This window comes from Micromys minutus (assembly GCF_963924665.1).
Source record: "Micromys minutus genome assembly, chromosome: 24".
NCBI classification, from domain to species: Eukaryota; Metazoa; Chordata; class Mammalia; order Rodentia; family Muridae; genus Micromys; species Micromys minutus.
In genome coordinates, this window is record NC_137959.1 from 3,725,941 (window position 1) to 3,746,011 (window position 20,071).

The following is a 20,071-nucleotide window of genomic DNA, read 5'->3' on the forward strand; positions in this document are numbered from 1 at the left end:
CCAGCACCTGCCTGTCCGTCTCCCTCCTCCTTTCCTCCACCTCTGCTTGGCGTCATCTTCTGTTGTCCAGCGGCCTCCTCGGTGCCCCTGGACAAGCTGCCCTGTCTGCTTGTGTGCCAGTGCAGTCCTTCCTCCACGGGCTTGCTGAGGAATTCCACCAATGAGGAGGCCTGTGGTCCCCTGTCTGCCTTCCTGCCATCCCTCCTGTCACTGCCCAGCCCTCTGTGCCACACTGGCTTGTTTTGTCAATAACCATTTATTTGTTGCTGGGATAGTGGCAGCCATTACATCTGACCTCCCTGTTTCATCAATTATGGATAGCTTATTGGATGTGAACATCTGCAAAAGCTTGCTGGTGCGCTCCCCTCCTGGCTGAGATTAGATAAAGTACTAAACTGTCGTTTATTGTCAGACCAAACTCTACTGGAGAGCCAGGGAATTCCAAGACTACTAGCACCCCATCAGCAGCACCCCAAACGGCTTCCTATCCCCACCACGTTCCCTAGGAGCCCAATGATGCATTATTTACGTCTGACTCGCTGTTATAGCCCTACTTGATAAAAGCTCCCTGTACTATCGCCTTTCCGTCAGGATGGAAATGGCTCATAAATTGTTTCCTTGTCTCTCCTGTCGCTGAGGAAGGGTCACGGACAAAGCCTCCTTGGTATGGAAGCAATGGGGGTGGGGGGTGTGCGGGGGGTGGGGGACCTTCCTGCCTGTTTTGTTTGAAAGGATACAGTTCTCACATGCAGACAGGAAGGCATGACATTAACAAACATAAATTATGGCTTACTGACTTTGCCAGGATAACGGTTGGAGGTGGCGGGGACATTTGCTGTCCACGGAGCATGTGCTCAAAATGCTTCTCAAGACTCCCGTGGATTTCTTAGACGGGGAAATGAGAATGCGTTTTTTATTGACTCTTGCGTGGGGCGGGGTGGGGGATCACAGAGAGATGGTGGTTTCCAGCAGGGGAAAGAGGGAAATCTCCTGGTAATAGGTTTATGCAAGAATATGGAAACCTTTCTAGTATGTGTTTAAGATCTCTGACAAATGTAGAACATTCTAGAACCTTTCCTGTGAGCCAGCCGTGGTTTCCTTCAAGGCATCCAAGGAGCACTAATCTCCCTGGTTGTCACGTGTTCTCCGCAGCACACTCCCGCACACGTGTTGTGTTACCTATGAGGAGAGGAGCTGCGTTTGTCTCTCATCACTCTTAAGCAAAATGAAGAAGGCAATGTCTTGCACTCATTTCACAGACAGGGCAAAATTGGCGCCATTGGTCTTGCGAAGCTCCGGTCCGACCCCCTTCAGCGTTACGGGGGTCCTGATGTTTGTCTGAGAGCAGGTCTGGACAAACTATTGCACATTTAGATAAACGTCATCTCAAACTTCATCTATCTACAGACAATGTTCGGTGGCTAAAGTTAAGGTTACAACGGAGAACAAGACAGGTGGGGTTTCTGCCATGTGACACCAACTCACAGACACTGACAATTAGACACGCAAGACCGTGTGCGCGGACCCGGGCCGTGGCAAAGACACGTAGTTCCCTGTGAGAAAGCTCTGGAAAACCAGAGAAAGGCAGGAAAGAGCAGCCCGGCTCGGGGCCTCGGAAGGGAACTAGGGCCGGGAGTGACCTGGTATCTGCATGGCTGGGGTACAGGGCCTGCTGCTCGGCGGACCCCAGCAACGTGTAAATCTGTCATACCTGCCATGAGAAAACTGCACAGCGGCCAGCACCCAGTCTGACCAGATCTGACTGGCACCAAACATGATGCTCCCTGCCACAGCTGTCTCCAAAGTTGGTAAGTAACCGAGAAGCGGCATTGTGTCTGACATCATCACACGTGCAGGCTGATCACCTGTCACACTCACTCTTCTTCCTAAGAGAGTTTGCAGTTTCTTCCTTAAAGCGATACATGGGGGGGAAAGCCTCCAACTCTTCACATCTTTAGCTCAGTCAATCATGAAATTCCCCGTGTCTTCTCTCCTGTGTCTCTCACCAGGGCACGAGTCTGCTACACACAGCGTTTGTCACTGACAAACAAAAGGAAGCTACATTTATTAACCTGTGGCTTCAGCTCTAGATGGTTATTTTGTCTCAAAGAATTTCTCCGTTCTGTTTCAAGAAAGAGATCCATTCATTATACCAAGAAGAGGGGTGAGTGCGGAATGCTTAAGGTCCTGCACAGACCACAGCCCTGGGAACCCCAAAGCAGTGAACAGTGGGCCTCGCTGAGCTGGGGGCTCTTGCAGAAGGAGGGCTGAGCTTTCCTGCTTCTCTGCGCTGCTGCAGCCAGCCAGAGTGCACTCAGCGGGCCCACTGACCTCCCCTCTCCAGGCGTTTCGCCTTGACCCGCCCCTCCCCCTTCTATGGTCCTCACTGCTCCACAGTCTGCCTGTCCTGTGAGGCTGTGATTGAACCAAGTCATCACGCTTATCTTCCACCAAGCAGAAAGTTTATATCAGGCCACTTCACCGAGAGCCGGGCTGCCCGGAAATTAACTAGCCTTTGGTCAAGGGCCTCTGAACAAAATATAAAACCAAGCCTCCAATGGTTTTCTTTGTGGGAGGTCAAGGGCAGGGAGATATTTTCTTCCAAGGAACTGCAAATATAACATAACTCACGCTGTGATTGGGCTGCCCACGATAGAGGTCCTCGCGCCGTCTGACTTCTGTTATGAAATCCCAGCAGAGAAGCGCAGAGGTGCTGTCCAGTTGTAGAATTAGTGTTGTCATTGTACAGACTGTGGAAAGAGTTCGGAGCAGCGTGCTTCACTTCAGGACAGAGGAAAACTTCTCCGTCTGCATGTGAATGTTTATCTCATTGTCTAGAGGCTGAGCACCTTTTCTGCATCTTGGATTGAGGGGGTGGAGTTAGGTAAAAGGCTGGGAATGTTCTGGGACATATTCTGTCCTTACAGGGCTATTGAGTGTGATTGTCAAGCTTCAGTATTCATGGAATTATGTGGCACTTCTGACTTCCAGTGCAAGCTGTGAACTCTAAGGGCGACTTTGAACTTTCATCAGGTTCTTAGAGCTACGAAACAAATGTTTACTAGTTCTGAAGAACAGCATGTCTTAATGGCCTCTTGAGATTAACTGGTTACTATGTCACCCGCTTCTGCTAACTGCTGTGGTAACTCAGGGACAGTTTGAACAGGACCGGCTGCTCAAGAGTTTTCAAGACTCAACTGAAGAGAAAGTATAAAAATTTCAACTGGATTGCAGTGGTTCACTATTTTGTTTCTTTAAACTTTTTTTTTTTTTTGAAGAAGAAGAAGAAGAAGAAAGTAATTCCATTTGGAACATTTTGAAAGATTTATTTCATTCCTTTGCGCATGTGTTTCTATGGCTGCAAGCACACTGTGTGCCTGTGCCCAGCTGAAGGCTAGAAGAGGGCACACTGTGTGCCTGTGCCCAGCTGAAGGCTAGAAGAGGGCATTAGATGTGTGGAGCTGGAATTACAGGTGTTTTCAGGGTGCTCTGTTTGTCTGGAATACTCAAGATTGCTCAGCGGGCACTCTTAACCACTGAGCCATCTTTCCAGCCCCTGATCAGGGATTCATTTTTTAAACGATTCATTTTTAAGTGTGTGGCTGTGTACACGCATGCACGCACGTACAGAACCTACAGAAGCCAGATGATGTTGGATTCCCTCAAGCTAAAGTTTCAGTCCACCTGTAGTGGATGCTGAGGGACGGGGTCCCCTGAAGAGCTGAACCCACTTTCAACCCCTGAACCTTTTCTCTTGCCCTCTGACCTGGAATTCTTAGCCTAAAGCTAAGCTGTTGCAAACAAGTAGAGCACATCTTAAATAACTAAACACATCACTCCAGCATCTAAATTCCAAACCATCCTTTTGGAAGGGAGAGTCCTGGGCCATTTGTTCCAACTCTGTCTCATACCAGGATCCCAGAGGAACCAAGTTTCTTGACTAAGGTTACACAGTGAGCTGCTCAGCCAAGAGAAACCAGCATGTACTCAATCCTTCCTGCCCCGTGCCAAGCAGCCTCTGGGATGTGTGCTAGACAGTCCAAGCCATCGGCCTGTGGCAAAAGGCTCAATGATGAATGATGGCTTTCGAGGACAAAGAAGGCACTCTCGAACTGCCCAGTGTTAGAAGCAGGACAGTAGGCTAGCTCTGAGTGAAGAAGGGATTTCAGGATGTTCAATGCAAAATAAGATACAGAAGAGCGGAGATTCATTTGCTAAGTTCGCAAAGTCACACTCTCGGATGGCCGGATGGTTCACAAAGGTGTCACTGTTAATAAACATGTCAGAAGCTATGTCTTTCCAGAAAGTGCATGTGAACCTTAAATGGTGTGAGACACCTGCCCACCCCCATTCTTAGCACTGCCTACAGTGACTCTCCATCTCCAGGAGCATCCCCCTGGATGCTGGTGAGGCCCTGGCTGGTCTCAGCCTGTTACTACAGAGCCTGTCAGAAGCCATTAGCCACCGGTGTCTTTGACTAATGTTGCAGCTGATTGTCTGCATCAGGTTCAGACACTGTTAATGACGCAGAAGTGCTTTCTCTGCTCACCAACTGTGAGGTGGCTGAAGGGGACTAGCGTGCCAGAAATCAGAATAAATGTATTTCCAATGAGATTTGACAAATGATTTCAAGATCTCTCGGTGGCAAACATGACCTTTTACATTATCTGAGTTATTATTATGCAAGTAAAATGTTGTGTTGTTTTCTCTGTCCTTCAAAGAAAAGCTGTGAGCTGAGACTGGTCCCTAACTCTTGCTATGAAATGGACGGTTTGGGGCTTCTCTGGGGTGCATATAACAAAATGCCAGGTGTGCTGCCTTTTAATGGTGGTCAAGGGGAAGAATAAAAAACAAACCCCGAGTAGTGGACTCCTAACTTCTTGTTTACAGACATATCTGCTGGGTTCCCATTATGGCTTCAGACGTGGTGACCATCTAGCCATCTTAGATTTGTGGAGAGACATAGAGAGGAAAGTGTTTAAATGTGGCTGAACAGTGGGGGTTTGTTCTTGCTTATTTCCAGTTGATGACTCTACCTGCTGATGACAATGGCGAGAACAGTCGTGTCTCAGGATTAGAAGTCTTTATACAGAGATGGATAGAGTCCCCTTGCTGCCCCACGACACAGAACTTTGACTAAGCACATGGGAGTTGCAGATCTTACAGCAACTTACCTATAAATTGTTTACGGAGCTTTCTGGTGATTGTGTGGCTAGCTTCAATAGTGTCTGGTCAGAAAGATGGTTTAAGAGAAGGCTGGTTTGGGGTTTCTCAACAGTGGCTTTACTTGAATTTTAAGCCAGATAATAATTCTTTGTTATGGGGGCATATGGTGTGTACCACAGGGCTAGCAACCCTCCCCAATTGTGAGCATAAGTAAAGCCAGGGTGTTCCTTCACTCAGTCCTTAGTGAGCACATTCATTACCACGCCACATAGGAGTCTCTAATAGTCCTCCACCCTATGCTTTGTAAATTTCCACTCACTCATGAGGAAGTAGGGCACAGAGATGGAGTCACTTGACACAGGACACTCAGTTCATTAGTAGACCTTCCATCACCTGTCAATTTGGGGGAAGTCATATCATTGTGGTGACATTGAGTTGACACAGCAGCATGCCAGATCAGTGTTTCTTCCTTCCAGATTCATGAGCTGCACTGACTATAAATTTGAATGGTAAGACCTCTTCATCCACTAGAACACTGGCAGAAAATGTTCTTTGTTCCCATTTCTGAGTTATACTGGCAGACTTTCACCACTCCGGCTAACAGATATGTGTCTAACATAGTCACAGCAGGAGTCTGCTCAACAAAGTGTCCTTCAGATGTCCACGGATGCTGCTCAACTCCTGTGCATCTTCCTCCATGGTGTGTCTTGTAAAAACAGTCACACCCTTTGTCTGGCTTCTGTCACTGATTTCGGGTGACCAGGACTTGTTCACTCCCTGTCAACTTGTAGGTCACCACTTATCTGCTTTCCAAGCAGGCAAGGGGTCACATTACACTTTTGTAAAGAAGGAAGTGGGGGGGGGGTCATGCTTTTAGACGTCTCTGCCTGTCCTGGTGAGGAAGGAGAGGCAGAGCAGTCCACATCATAGAGGCCAAAAAGGCACAAAGGAATGGCTACACTGAAGGGATTTCTCTTTTTCCTCTTTTATGCTATGGCAAGCCTGCTTGGTCTGTGGAATGGTGCCGCCCATGTCCACGGTAGGCAAGCCCCTGATAGTCCATTCTTTCTAGAGATGGCCCTTCATACATATCTGGAGATATACTTCTCAGTCTCTTAGACACCCCCTCTGCAAAAGTTGCTTTTTTCACTTTTTTTTAATTCACCTGACATAATTGTTGTCTTACTGCCTCTATTTGCTAACCTAGACCTAGTCCTGGAATCTTCTGGCCTCTGTACAACCTTATTTAGTCCTAGAATGTTTTGAGCTCTAAGACTTACTGCTGAAAAACCTCACCCTTTCTTGTTCTTACTGAGCTGTGACTGGCTGGTTCAACTCAGCTATTCTGGCTCAAACTCTTCCTTCCCCAAGCTTACTGATTCAATTTGGCTTCTCTCAGCCTCTGACTAAATTGCTCTGCCTGGCCATATACTAACTCTAGAAATTTGTTCTACTCTTCTGGCTCCTTTTCATTCTCTGGCTCATTCTGTCTTCCCCTGTGTCTAGCTTGTTCTCTCTTCAACCTGTCTGCAAAATTCTCTCGGTACAGCTGCTTCCTCCTCCCTCTCTTTCCTTTACCAGTCTACTGTGCGGGCCCCAGGAACTCTACCATATTCTTTTACTGAACTCTCTTCCCCTGTGCTGTCTGTCTCTCTGTTAAGCTTCTCTTTCCTCTCTCTTCTTGTGAGAGTTGGGTAGATCCTATTCTGTCAAATCTTTCTCTGGTTCATCACTTTGTCACTCAGTTCAACATCACTTTCAAACATGGCTGCTTCCTCCTACAAACTAGCTTTTCCTTCATTGTTTGGGATTAAAGGACTGAGTGTCTGTATCCCACCAGAGGGATTGAAGGCGAGTGCTAAGGGCTGAGCCTCACCACCACTAAAAACAGGTTTTGTTTTTTCAGTAAAAAATACAATCTCTGGGTTCACAGTGTGTGATCAAATATCCTGCAACACCCCTTAATAGGATTAAGGTGACGAGATTAATCATTAGCTTACTACTAATTAGTATAAAACACTTTTATATTCTACAGAAATCATCATTTGATCCTATTTTTCTTTTTACTTTAATAAAACCTATTTTCTCTGTTCTTCAATTTTCCTCACTTGTGCGTCTCTTCTCTTGAGTTCATGCTCCTGGTAGGAAGATAGGTAGGTAGATCATCTTAGACCAAATCTTCCACAAAATACCCAGTGTGACTCTCATGTACTTGAATGCTTCTGTCTGGCAAAAATGAAACATGTCTTTTCAACTGCCTATGTAGCTCCTGGTTTTCAGGCAACTGTTTAAAGAAATACTAGATTCATCTTAAACCACAAGATAAATTTGTCGTCTTTACTTTGGGGAGGGAAACTCTTGCACAGGGCTGCTCCTGGAGTTTAAGAGATTAAGAATTCTTGTTGATAGTGTGTAGACCACATAGTATGCTGTAGGAAATCTCAGTACCCATGACTGCTTTTAGAGGGAAGCTTTCTTCTTTAAGGAGGAAATTAAATACTGAGAGTTCTCCTGGCCTACATGTTAGAATATGGAGCAGATAAGGAAAAGCTAAGGCCTATATTATCTCAGTCTGTTTATTCTGGGGTTGATTGCTAAGTATTATGCCTGTAGCTCCAGCAACTCAAGAGGCTGAGGCAGGATTGACTGAGCCCAGGTATGGGGCCAGCTTGGTAATAGAGTGAGATCCCATTGTACAAAGACGGGGAGGGAACACAAACAAGAGATAGAAGGAACACTTAGGTTAGTGTTCACCCCAGGAGACCACATCTATCACAGTAACTGGGTACATGGGGGAGCTTCACTGTGTAAGCCTAGCTCGTGCCCTGGAGAATCCTGCCTCAGGTTACCACTGAGTCACATAGGTGAATTGACCCAAAGTCTGCACCAACACATAAATGTTCTCAGTGTTGCAAACAAGTCACCATTATAAAATTCTGTAGGCTTTAAAACAGTGTCAGGGCCAATGTGACAGTATTTATTTAAAGAAAGAAAATGAACTATTTTGGGTATTTTGAGCATTAAATATATTAAATAATTAGCCTTCAATCTGAGATTTTAAAATGTCACCTAAAAATATGTGGACCAAAATAAAGTCCTATAAAGTCTTTTCCTAGGTATTTTTATACATCACCCCAACAAGGTTTTTTACAAATTTAAAAAATTCAGTGGTTTCATCTCATACCTCAGAACAGCTTCTGTGAAGAATCTCAGGCTAAGCCAGGGAACTGTTGGCTGTGAGGCAGAAGGAAAGTCTATCCTCAGGTTTCTGTGGAGCTTCATGAAGAGGCCTGAAAATAAGGATCAAGGGTAATGCTCATGCATTGTAAGTTTTTTTAATTGCTGAGGTGGAGCTAGAGACGGGACTTCATAGCTGAAGTGCTTCGTGCGCAAATGTAAGAACCTGAGTTCAGATCTCCCGTGCCCGCACACAGCCAGATGTGGCAGCATCCATCTGTAACTGCAACAGCCTGCAGCAGGAAGAGAGGCAGCAAGTCCGAGAAAGTGTGCAGCCCAGCCTGTGTTACACAGTGAGAGCAAGATAAACGGAGAGCTCTGAGACCTGCTGCTGTGCCCTGGCATGTGTGTGCCCACACACGTGAACACACATATACATACGCAAAGACAAAAAAATGATGAAAATATATTATATGCATTTCTGCTTATTCTTTGACCATTATGGTGACGTAAAACATTAACAAGTTGGAAAGTTGTTAGTGGAGTGAGTGCCCAGTTATACACAGGACAAGCCATGACACTGTATCTTACAAATAAATGTGATCGCTACAAGCGAATTAAAGGTATTGAAAGTGTTAGGACACTGGGGGCTCAATAAGTATCACAGGCAGGATTGGTGTGGACCCATGGATAGGTCTTAGCTCCAGCAACCCCTTATAAACAAGAGGTCTGCTTCTGATCATGGTGCTCTCATGACTTCCCAAATGTCAACTTTGAAGAAATAAAGATAAGTGTGACATGAAAGCAGAAGGGGGTAGGGAAGGGAAAGAGACAAGCAAATGGGGGAGGGGCGCCAGGCGAGAGAAGTGTGTGGGTGAATAAAAGAAATAGGAGGAAAAAGGAGAGAAGTGAATATGAGCCCTGTGCTAGGACTCACAGCCTTCCTGCTGTCTGACTCAGAGCACACCAGGCAGATGGACGCCCCACCCCCACCCACTCACCCTCACAAATGCCATAAAGTGACTTTCACTAATTCTTTCTTAGAACATGTGCAAAAAGGATTTCCATGAACGTCCTTGGAGATTTCCTGTGTTCTCATGTGTGTAATGGGTTGGGTTGTGTAACAATAAGGAAGAAGGTGGGGGGATGTTGGTCTCTGTATTTTCCTCCCCTGACCAGGGAATGGAGGAAATTAAAAAGGAGAAAACGACAGCACACGGTGATGTCGGTGTTAAATTAAGATCATATGTTTGGCTGTGGCAGCTGTAATCTTTTGATTATCGCTGGTAATGAAGCACATTTGTAAGAAATATTTTTAGTGTGAGCTATATACACACAACACGCGAGACAAGGCTCTCCTGAAAGGGCAGATAAAGAAAAGGCCAGTTGCCTACATTCATTCTTTTCAAAGAGCTATTTATAGAAAGAACATTGGTATTTGAACTGCCATAGTAGGACATTCTGATAGGACTTATATTACCTTAGGTAATAGTCTCTGTATTTTAAAATAGTTCTGTAAGGCATACAATTATTTATTCACAGATAATTAAATAAACAGGATGGTTTGAGAATTGGGATGGGAAGAAATTTTACAAAAGGAAAACTCTGCTGTCGTGGCTCAAAGACATGTCCATGAAACAAGCCCCAAGTACACCAAGCCAACAAAAAGAGACATTTGGGAAATGATGAATTTTCATCTTCTCTGTTCTGGTGCATCATCCTCAGGTGTGAGCAGGCTGCACACTCAGCGTGTTCTTCTCCCGTAGGTGCTTGATAGGTACAGTGAGATCTCCACAAGCCTGGATGATGATCTCAGCCTGGGGAGAGCCTATGAGGCGATCGCCAAGGTCCTGCAGAGGTAAGCCAGCACAGCCTTGTCCTGCTGTCTCTCTGGAGTCACCCAGCTGTGACAGACTTAAATTGTTTGAGGTCTGTCGCTTTCCATTACTGCCTGCTTAAAATTTAAGCAGTGCCCTTCTTAAGTGACCCTTTGGCCGTAAGTTATTTTAAACCAGTGTGGTATTGTGAAAAGAAGTATCCAAAGTCTTCTTTGTCTGTCCCTCCTTTGTGTAAGTGCCCTTTTGGTTTTCTGTAAGTTTAGTGATGACCTTGAATGAACCAGAGAAAGAAAGACAAAAAATCAGGTCACATCTCACAGGCCAGTACCTGGGAGCGCTCGGTGCCAGGCTGCATTTTGGTGTTGTGCCTTGCTAACCTTTCCTGAGCTCTCCAGGAAAACTTCCTTTTAAACTTCCCCAGGCTCCTTCCATTAAGCAAACATGGATTAACAGCTGGGTGCAAGCCAACCTGCCCAACATATCATTTGAAACAGAAAAGTTAACAGCAGTCTCTGGGAACAGTTTCTGATATCCTTTGGTGGAAAACTTCCTGATTGCCTCTCACTCCCTGCAACACAGCCCTTATTCATAACTGTGTGCAAGCCACTCACAATACCAAAAGTCACCACACATACAGTCTTGGTTTTCAATAGTTAGCTTAGCTCCCAACTGTAGCCTATTCAAAATGATAGTAATAGCAGCAGGTGCAAATGTGCTACATTGTAACTTCACGTTAATCTTTCATTGTAAATGTTCACAGGGCAGTGTGAAAAGGTGCATTGTTATTGAGAGGCATTGTGCCTATGCACTTCATGAACTGAATGTAGAATCATGATACTAAATACTACATACATAATACTAAATGCAAAAATACTACAAAGATGAGAATCAAATCACTACTTAAAATGCCAATATCAATGAAATGGAAGGTACCCTATATAGTATCATTTTTTGGAGAGAAACAGGGCCAGACACAGGTAAGGGAAGCAAGCAGCCTGTCACTGGACCCTCTTAAAGCTCATAGTGACCAGTCCCCAGAAAAGCAAGCCAGCTGTCTGTTGAAAGTTCTACTTTCCAAATAACAACTAAGATGACATCGGTTAGTCTCCAACTCAATATCTCTTTGGACCTAGTGACCCTGTGCACTTCTCTACCCAGTTCATTTCAGCTAATAAATTACTGGCTTTGGTCTCATCACTGTCCAAAACCAGTAGAAAACAGTTGGGTTTGTATGTGTGTATGCATGTGTATGTGTAGGTGGTTTTCTTGTTGTGTTGTGTTTGGTTTTTATCTTATATGTATATGTAGTGTGTGTGTGTGCGTGCACTCTCACACACGTGCACACACTGCATGCATGCCTGATGCTCACAGAAGCAACAATAGAAGAGTGTAAGGTCCTCTGGGACTAGAGTTGTAGGTGATTGTCAGGAACCATGAGGGTAATTGAACCTGGTCCTCTGAAACAGCAGTCCTGTGCTCCTCCTGTTGAGCTGGCTCTCCGTTCCCCAGAAAAATCGTCGGATTCCTCATCTTTGGAATAACTAGCCTGACCTGGTTTTGAATGGTGATATTAATGTGTTCCTTCTCATGCTTATAAAATAATTCTTACAAAACAAAATGGCATTGCATCCTACAGAGCTAAAGACATGAAACCCTCGAGGAAGGTTTTCCTTCAGAAACCCTCTTTTAGCGTTTGCTGTGTCACAGGACAAATGTTGCAGTGGCCTTTGGTAACTGGTGGCTCTTGAATTTGTTTTTGAAACATCTAGATGCTAAAGGTTGGCTTCAAACTATCTGCAAATGTTCACTGTATGTCTCATCTCAGCTATTTCAGTCTATACTTTAGAATTTGTATACCTCATCTGTCCAGTCAAAGCTGAGAGGACAGATTATCAGTGTAAAATTCTGATAATTTGATAACTTTGAAAACACAGATAATCAAATGTGTTTGAGGTAGGAAAGTGGGAAAGGCTGTCCATGGCAAGCCATGAGGAATGAGGGATATATATATATATATATATATATATATATATATATCTTCAGCAGTGTGGAAAACAGAGCTGGGAATGGGCCAGTTAAGAAAGTACTTGTTGTGCATGAAGACCTGTGTTCAGATCACCAGCATCCGCATAACGGCAGGCTCGGTGCTACATGCTGTAATTCCAGCACAGCAGAGGGCAAGACAGGCAGATCCCTGGGGCTTTCTGGAGAGTTAGTCCAATTGATGAGCTCCAAGTTCTATAAGAAATCCTGTCTCAAAATATAATGTGGTGAGCAATCAGTAATGACTTCTAAAATTGTCCTCTGGCACATACACTCACATAAACATACAAACACACACACACACTCAATCAAACATACACACACACATACACATGCATACACACACTCACACATATCCATACACACACACTCACACAAACATATATACACAATCACACAAACATACACACACATACAGACATGCCCACATGCACAGAGTTGGGTAAGGGGGAGAGAAAAGATAGGTAGGTAAGTAGGTAGGTAAGTAGGTAGGTAGGTAGGTAGGTAGGTAGGTAGGTAGGTAGGTAGGTAGGTAGATAGGTAGGTAAGTAGGTAGGTAGATAGGTAGGTAGGTAGATAGGTAGATAGATAGATAGATAGATAGATAGATAGATAGACAGACAGACAGACAGACAGACAGACAGACAGACAGATAGGCGGACAGACAGACAAGCATCCTTAATTCTGTAATGTCCTGTAGATGCAGAACGGCACAGGCTTCTTCTGAAGTCACAGGAGAAACTGTCCCAGGCTGTGATCGTCCTAAGGCAGAGCTGCTATTTTGCAGCTTTGGCTCATAGGACATTCAGAGGGGCACAGCCCTGGTCAAGGGCAATTATGTCCCATTGACATTTCTTCAACATTTGTTGTCACAACAGCAGCCTGGATATTTGGAAATCTTGGCTTAATCAAATCAGTCTGTTAAAGTCAAAACCTTTATATGTTTAGTGGTCATTTTTAAGAAAATGCTGCTTTGAAGAGTCGATAACTTTGATAACATGTCTACACATGTGTACTGGTACACACATGTTAAGTCCATTCACAGTACTCAACTGTCCTGTGCTTAAGTAGCAGCATCACGCAAGAAGTAACACCGGCAAAATGGAAGAAATTATGGCCAAGGTGGCTGGGAAATAAATCAGGTGGTGTGTGAAGTTTAGCATTCCCCTAACTCTCTTCCCTCCTAACCTGTGTGACTGGACCAGTTTCACAAATGGCAGCCCCATCTCTATAAATACATTTTATCTCTTAAAGGAAATAGAGGATGCCACGTGTGGAATAAGTGGGTGTGCAAGGCCATCAGCTGAGTGTGTGTGGAAGGTGTGTAACCGGAAGCTTCTAAAATGCTTACAAGAATTTACACTAAGCCTCCAGTTGGGAAATGTACCACGCTCTCTCAGGAACAGGATTTGGTGATATGAAGTTACCCTTCGGAGAGGCTCAAGTCAGACCCGATGAGACTTATTAAGGAAAGCATCTATAGTGAACATTGTTTTGCTATTAAAGAAAATAATACATGCTAAACAAGGGCTTAAACAGCGTAAAAAATAAACATTTACAATGTCATTTTTCTCCTTGCTTGTCAGAGTAGTGAAGACAAGAGTCAATTCTCAAAGAGCCTTGATACACTACTCTCAAAGTCAGCTGTGATTCATAAAGGAAAGGAGATATGAGAAATGACCAAGTAAACATTACTGTTTAATTACTACTTATCATCATTGTTATTATTTTAGCCAGAGGTTGTACAAGTGTATGCAAAGCAGGAAAACCCTTAATTTCCTTATGGAATATATATGCTTGCATATTCTCAATTAATTCGTTTGTTGAAATGCCTCAGCTCTTCAGCAGAATCAGGATATCTCCCTAAGAGAATGTAGAAAAGAAAGAATCCTAAGAGCCACATTCATGTTGGGCACAGCCACCCTGTTCCTGGGTTTATTTCATGCCCATTGTAAATTTTCTCACACATTTGAGTTAAATGGTTTCCTGAAAAACTTTCCACAGTGGAGATCTTCGAATCAATTCCAACCAAGTTTCCAGTGTGAAAATTACCTTTCTGTTATAGCCAAAGATTAATTTTCCCGTGCTTGAGAGAAGCGACACGCCCTAGTAATTTTCATATATTCTCGAAAATGAAACATCCAGGCTTCGAAGTGAAATTTGCTAAAAATGACACTGGAAAAAAAAGACCACCAGAAGCATCCCTATTAATTCATGGAATTAAGAATAGCTTTTACATTTTTTCCTGTGGGTCCCAGTTACCTCATTACTTCCGTCTGTGGCCCAGCAACTTGGCGGTACAATCGGCAAAGCCCTCCATGGCCGTCCATCTCTGCTCTACTTGATTTCTCCCCTCTGAGTAAATGATTAAGTTTTCATGCATTGGTTCAACCAAAATCTATGCTCAGTCAACCACATCCTTTATTGATTACTTCTTCAGCAAACACTAGGCCAAGTGTGATATACATAATTGGACAGTTGTCAGGGGACGAGGGTGTTAACAGCCCTGTTTTCCCAGTTGGAAACTGGAACCACCTTGATACACAAATATTCTGCCCTGTTCCACTCTCATTCTTCGGACTGAAGCGTCCAGGTCCTCAGAATATATGTTTTTAACTCTCCGAGGTCTGCTTGAATGAATTTAATGATTTTTATCATATAATCTGCTGTTGAAGTTGCACCTGTGCACTGCATATAGAAGAACTGGAATTAATATTTGTCTAACATTTTAACCTTGTCTTTGAACTTATATAAATAATCTGTAGCCTTTCTCTAGGAAAAAAAATTGATTCCCACCTTGCGCCAAGGACAGACTAGCTTCTAATTCTACTGCTAATGCCCATGTTTGCGAGCTTCCTCTTACCCTTGTTACTTGTGTCCCAGGAGCTGGATGGGTGGCATGATGTGGGGTTGCCCTCTCACTGAGTGGAGAATATAACTTGTAACGAGAGGACCTTTGCTGCCATTGCTTTAGAACAAAGTCCTGGCAGGATGGTTCTGCTGCTTGGGAAACTGTGGCTCGGGGGTTCAGTAGAGAAGTTCTAAATGCCAACTAATCACTGTTTATACCATCTTATATTTTCCCCACTAAACTTCTTTTTTATCATTTTAGTGGACATTCTCTGTGTTTACATTTTATATGGTATCCCATTCCCCCTCTCCTATCCTCTCTCCCCCTCCCTTTGCTCTCATGAAGATGCTCCCACTCCAAACCACCCACTCCCAGCTTAGCACCTTGGCGTTCCCCTACACTCGGAAAATAGGCTTCACTGGACCAAAGGCCTCTCTTCCCAATGATGCCAGACAATGCTGTCCTCTGCTACATATGCACCTGAAGCCGTGGGTCTCTCTATATGTGCTCAATGGTTGATGTTTTAGTCCATGAGAGCTCTGGAGGGTTTCCTTTGCTGATATTGTTCTTCTTCCCATGGAGTTGCAAGCCCTTTCAGTTCCTTCAGTCCTTTCTATAGCCCCTCCATTGGGGTCCCCACACTCAGTCTGATGGTTAGCTGCAAGCATCCTCCTCTGTATCAGTATGGCTCTGGCAGAGACTCTGAGGAGGCATCCATATCAGTCTCCTGTCAGCAAGCACTACTTGGCATCAGCAATAATGACTGGGCTTGGTGGCTGTATATAGGATGGATCCCAAGGTGAGGATGACTTTTTCTGAATTTCCTGCTCCAATATTTGTCCCCATATTTCCTCCCGTGAGAGTTTTGTTCCCCCTTCTAAGGACAGAAGCATTCACATTATGGTCTTCCTTCTTTTTGAGCTTCAAAAGGTCTGTGAATTGTTTCTTGGGTATTCCAAGCTTTTGGGATAGTATTTGCTTATCAGTGAGTACATAGCATGCATGTGGGCCACCTCACTCAGGATGATAGTTTCTAGTTGCATACATTTGCCTAAAATTTCCATGAAGTCATTGTTTTTAGTAGCTGAGTAGTACTCCATTGTGTAAATGTACCACAATTTCTGTATTTATTCCTCTGTTGAAGGACGTCTGGGATCTTTCCAGCCTCTGGCTATTATAAATAAGGCTGCTATGAACACGGTGGAGCATGTGTCCTTGTTCTATGTTGGAGTTTCTTTTGGGTATATGTCCAGGAGTGGTATCACTAGGTCCTCAAGAAGTACTATGTCCAATTTTAAGTCCAGACTGATTTCCAGAGTGGTTGAACCAGCTTGCAACCCCACCAACAATGGAAGAGTGTTCCTTTTTCTCCACATCCTCACCAGCATCTGCTGTCATCTGAGTTTTTTATCTTAGCCATTCTGACTGGTGTGAGGTGGAATCTCAGGGTTGTTTTGATTTGCATTTCCCTGGTGACTAGGGATGTCAAACATTTGCTTAGGTGCTTTGCAGCCATTCAGTATTCCTCAATTGAGAATTCTTTGTTTAACTCTGTACCCCATTTTTAGTGGGATTATTTGATTCTCTGGAGTCTAACTTCTTGAGTTCAATGTATATATCAGCCCTCTATCAGATGTAGATTGATAAAGATCTTTTCCAAATCTGTTGGTTGCCATTTTGTCCGATTGACAATGCCCTTTGCCTTGTGGAAGGTTTGCAGTTTCATGAGGTCCCATTTGTCGATTCTTGATTTTAGAGCGTAAGCCATTGGTGTTCTGTTCAGGAAAATTTCCCCTGTGCCTATGGTTCTAAGCTCTTCCCAACTTACTCTTTTATTAGATTCAGTGTACCTGGATTTTATGTGGATGTCTATGATGCACTTGGACTTGAACTTTGTCCAAGGAGATAAGAAAGGATCTATTTTCATTCTTCTGAATGCTGACTGCCAGTTGAACCAGCACCATTTGTTGAAAAAGCTGTCTTTTTTTCCATTGAATGTTTTTAACTCCTTTGTCAAAGATCAAGTGACCAATAGTGTGTGGGTTCATTTCTGTGACTTCAATTCTATTCCTTTGATCTACCTGCCTATCTCTGTTTTATCATGCAGTTTTTATCATGATTGATCTGTAATATAGCTTGAGGTCAGGGATGGTGATTTCCCTAGAAGTTCTTTTATTGTTGAGGTTAGTTTTCCTATACTGGGTTTTTTGTTATTCAAAATGAATTTGCAAATTGCTCTTTCGAATTCTATGAAGAATTGAGCTGGCATTTTGATGGGGATTTTATTGAATCTGTAGATAGCTTTTGAAAACATGGTCATTTTTACTATGTTGATCCTTTCAATCCATGAGCATGGGAGATCTTTCCATCTTCTGAGATCTTCTTTAATTTCCTTCTTTAGAGATTTGAAGTTCTTGTCATACAAATCTTTCACTTGCTCGGTTAGGGTCACCACAAGGTAATTTATATTATTTGTGACTATTGTAAAGGGTGTCATTTCTCTAATTTTTTTTCTCAGCCTTTTAATCCTTTGAGTAGGAGAAGGCTACTGATTTGTTTGACTCGATTTTATATCCAGCTACTTTGCTGAAGTTGTTGATCAGGTTTAGGAGTTCTCTGGTAGAATTTCTGAGATCACTTAGTATACTATCATGTCATCTGCAAATGGTGATATTTGACTTCTTCATTTCCAATTTTTATCCCTTTAACCTCTTTTTGCTTTCTGATTGCTCTGGCTAGTACTTCCAGTACTATATTGAATAGTATAGTATATATTGAATAGGTACAGGAAGAGTGGGCAGCCTTATCTAGTCCTTAATTTTGGTCAGATTGTTTCAGGTTTCTCACCATTTAGTTTCATGTTGGCTACTGATTTGCTGTGTACTGCTTTTACTATGTTTACACATGAGCCTTGAATTCCTGATCTTTCCAAGACTTTTGTTGGTTTTTTCAAATGCATTTTCAGCATCTAATGAGATGATCATGTGTGGGTTTGTTTGTCTGTTTATATAGTGGATTGTGCTGATGGATTTCCATACATTGAACCATCTCTGCATCTCCGCAATGAAACCTACTTGATCTTGGAGAAGGACCATTTTGATGTGTTCCTGGATTCGGTTTGCAACGTTTTATTGAGTATTTTTGCACCAATGTTCATGAGAGATATTGGTCCAATGGTCTTTCTTTGTAGGGTCTTTGTGTGGTTTAGGTATAAGCATAATGTGACTTTGAAGAATGAATTTGATAGTGTTCCTTCTGTTTCTATTTTGTGGAATTATTTGGAGTGTGTTGGTATCCTTAGAAAATTGGACATAGTACTACCTGAAGACCCAGTTATTCCACTTCTGGGCATTTACCCCAGAGATGCTCCAATATACAACAAAGACACATGCACCACAATGTTCATAGCAGCCTTATTTATAATAGACTGAAGCTGGAAAGAACCCAGATGTCCTTCAGTAGATGAATGGATACAAAAATTGTGGTATATTTACACAATGGAGTACTACTCAGCTATCAGAAACAATGACTTTATGAAATTCTTAAGAAAATGGATGCATCTAGAGAATATCATCCTGAGTGAGGTAACCCAGTCACAAAAGAACAGACATAATATACAGTCACTGATAATTGGATACTAACCCCAGAAAGCTCTGAACAGCCCAGAAACAACTTACAGACTATATGAAGTTCAAGAAAAACAAAGGCAAAAAAATGAAAAATCATTATGTTTAATCTTTACACACCAAGAAAACTTTGACTATTTCCAGGTTACATCTTGTTTTACATGTACTTTTTGCTCACTATAACTAGTAAGATTTTAAGACATACTATCAAATCTTTAAAAAAAAAATCAAGTACTGACAAAAATGTATTCATATACTGTTATGCAAAACTGCTTTTAAAATCTGTACATTTATCTTTGTTTTTTAAAATAAAGTTGTTCAATTAAAAATAAAATAAAATAAAGTTGGTTGGTCTTCTATAAAGTTCTGATAGGATTTTTCACTAGCCCTTCCAGTTCTTGGCTTTTTTGGTTGGGAGACTTTCAATGACTGCTTCTATTTCTTCAGGAATTGTGAAGCTGTTTAGATGTTTTATCTGATCCTGATTTAACTTTGGTATCTGGTATCTCTCTAGAAGATGCTCCATTTTTTCCAGATTTTCCAGTTTTGTTGAGTGTAGGCTTTTGTAGTAGGATCTGATATTTTTTTTAATTTCCTCAGTTTCTGTCGTTATGTCTCCACTTTTGTTTCTCATTTTGTTAATTTGAATAACTTGATCTGCCTCCTTAGCGTGGTAGGAATCACGTCAGTCTCATAATCTGGATACTCTCTCTGTGACGTCTGGTTAGCCTGGCTAAGGGTTTATCAATCTTGTTGATTTTCTCAAAGAACCAGCTCCTGGTTTTGTTGATTCTTTGTATGGTTCTTTGTGTTTCTTCTAGGTTGATTTCACCTCTGAGTTTGATTATTTCCTGCCATCTACTCCTCTTGGGTGTATCTGCTTCTTTTTCTTTTGGAGCTTTCAGTTGTACTGTCAAGCTGTTAGTATATGCTCTCTCCAGTTTCTTTTTAGAAGCACTCAGAGCTATGAGTTTTTCTCTTAGCACTGCTTTCATTGTATCCTATAAGTTTGGGTATGTTGTGCCTTTATTTTCATTCCATTCTAAAAAAAAAATCTTTAATTTTTTTTCATTTCTTCCTTTACCAAGCTTTCACAGAGTAGGGCATTGTTCAGCTTCCATGTTATGTGGGCTTTTTGTTGGTTTTGTTGTTATGGAAGACCAGCCTTAATTTATGGTGATCTGATAGGATGCATGGAATTAATTTGATCTTCTTGTATCTGTTGAGGCCTGTTTTCTGACCAATTATATGGTCAGTTTGGGAGAAGGTACCATGAGGTACTGAAAAGAAGGTATATTTTTTTTTGTTTTAGGATGAAATGTTTGTGGATGTCTGTTAAATTTATTTGATTCATAACTTCTGTTAGTTTC

General features: G+C 42.7%; 1 protein-coding gene across 1 annotated transcript in view; it reads left to right on the forward strand.

Annotated features, from left to right (window-relative positions):
- TTC29 (tetratricopeptide repeat domain 29) overlaps window positions 1-20,071 on the forward strand; it is a gene marked incomplete at both ends in the record, with an annotated part of 176,064 nt that overhangs the window by 88,349 nt on the left and 67,644 nt on the right. The window contains one exon of the mRNA XM_080936633.1: window positions 10,110-10,201. Coding sequence (XP_080792759.1) covers window positions 10,110-10,201 — 92 coding nt within the window. The remainder of the gene's footprint in view (window positions 1-10,109; window positions 10,202-20,071) is intronic.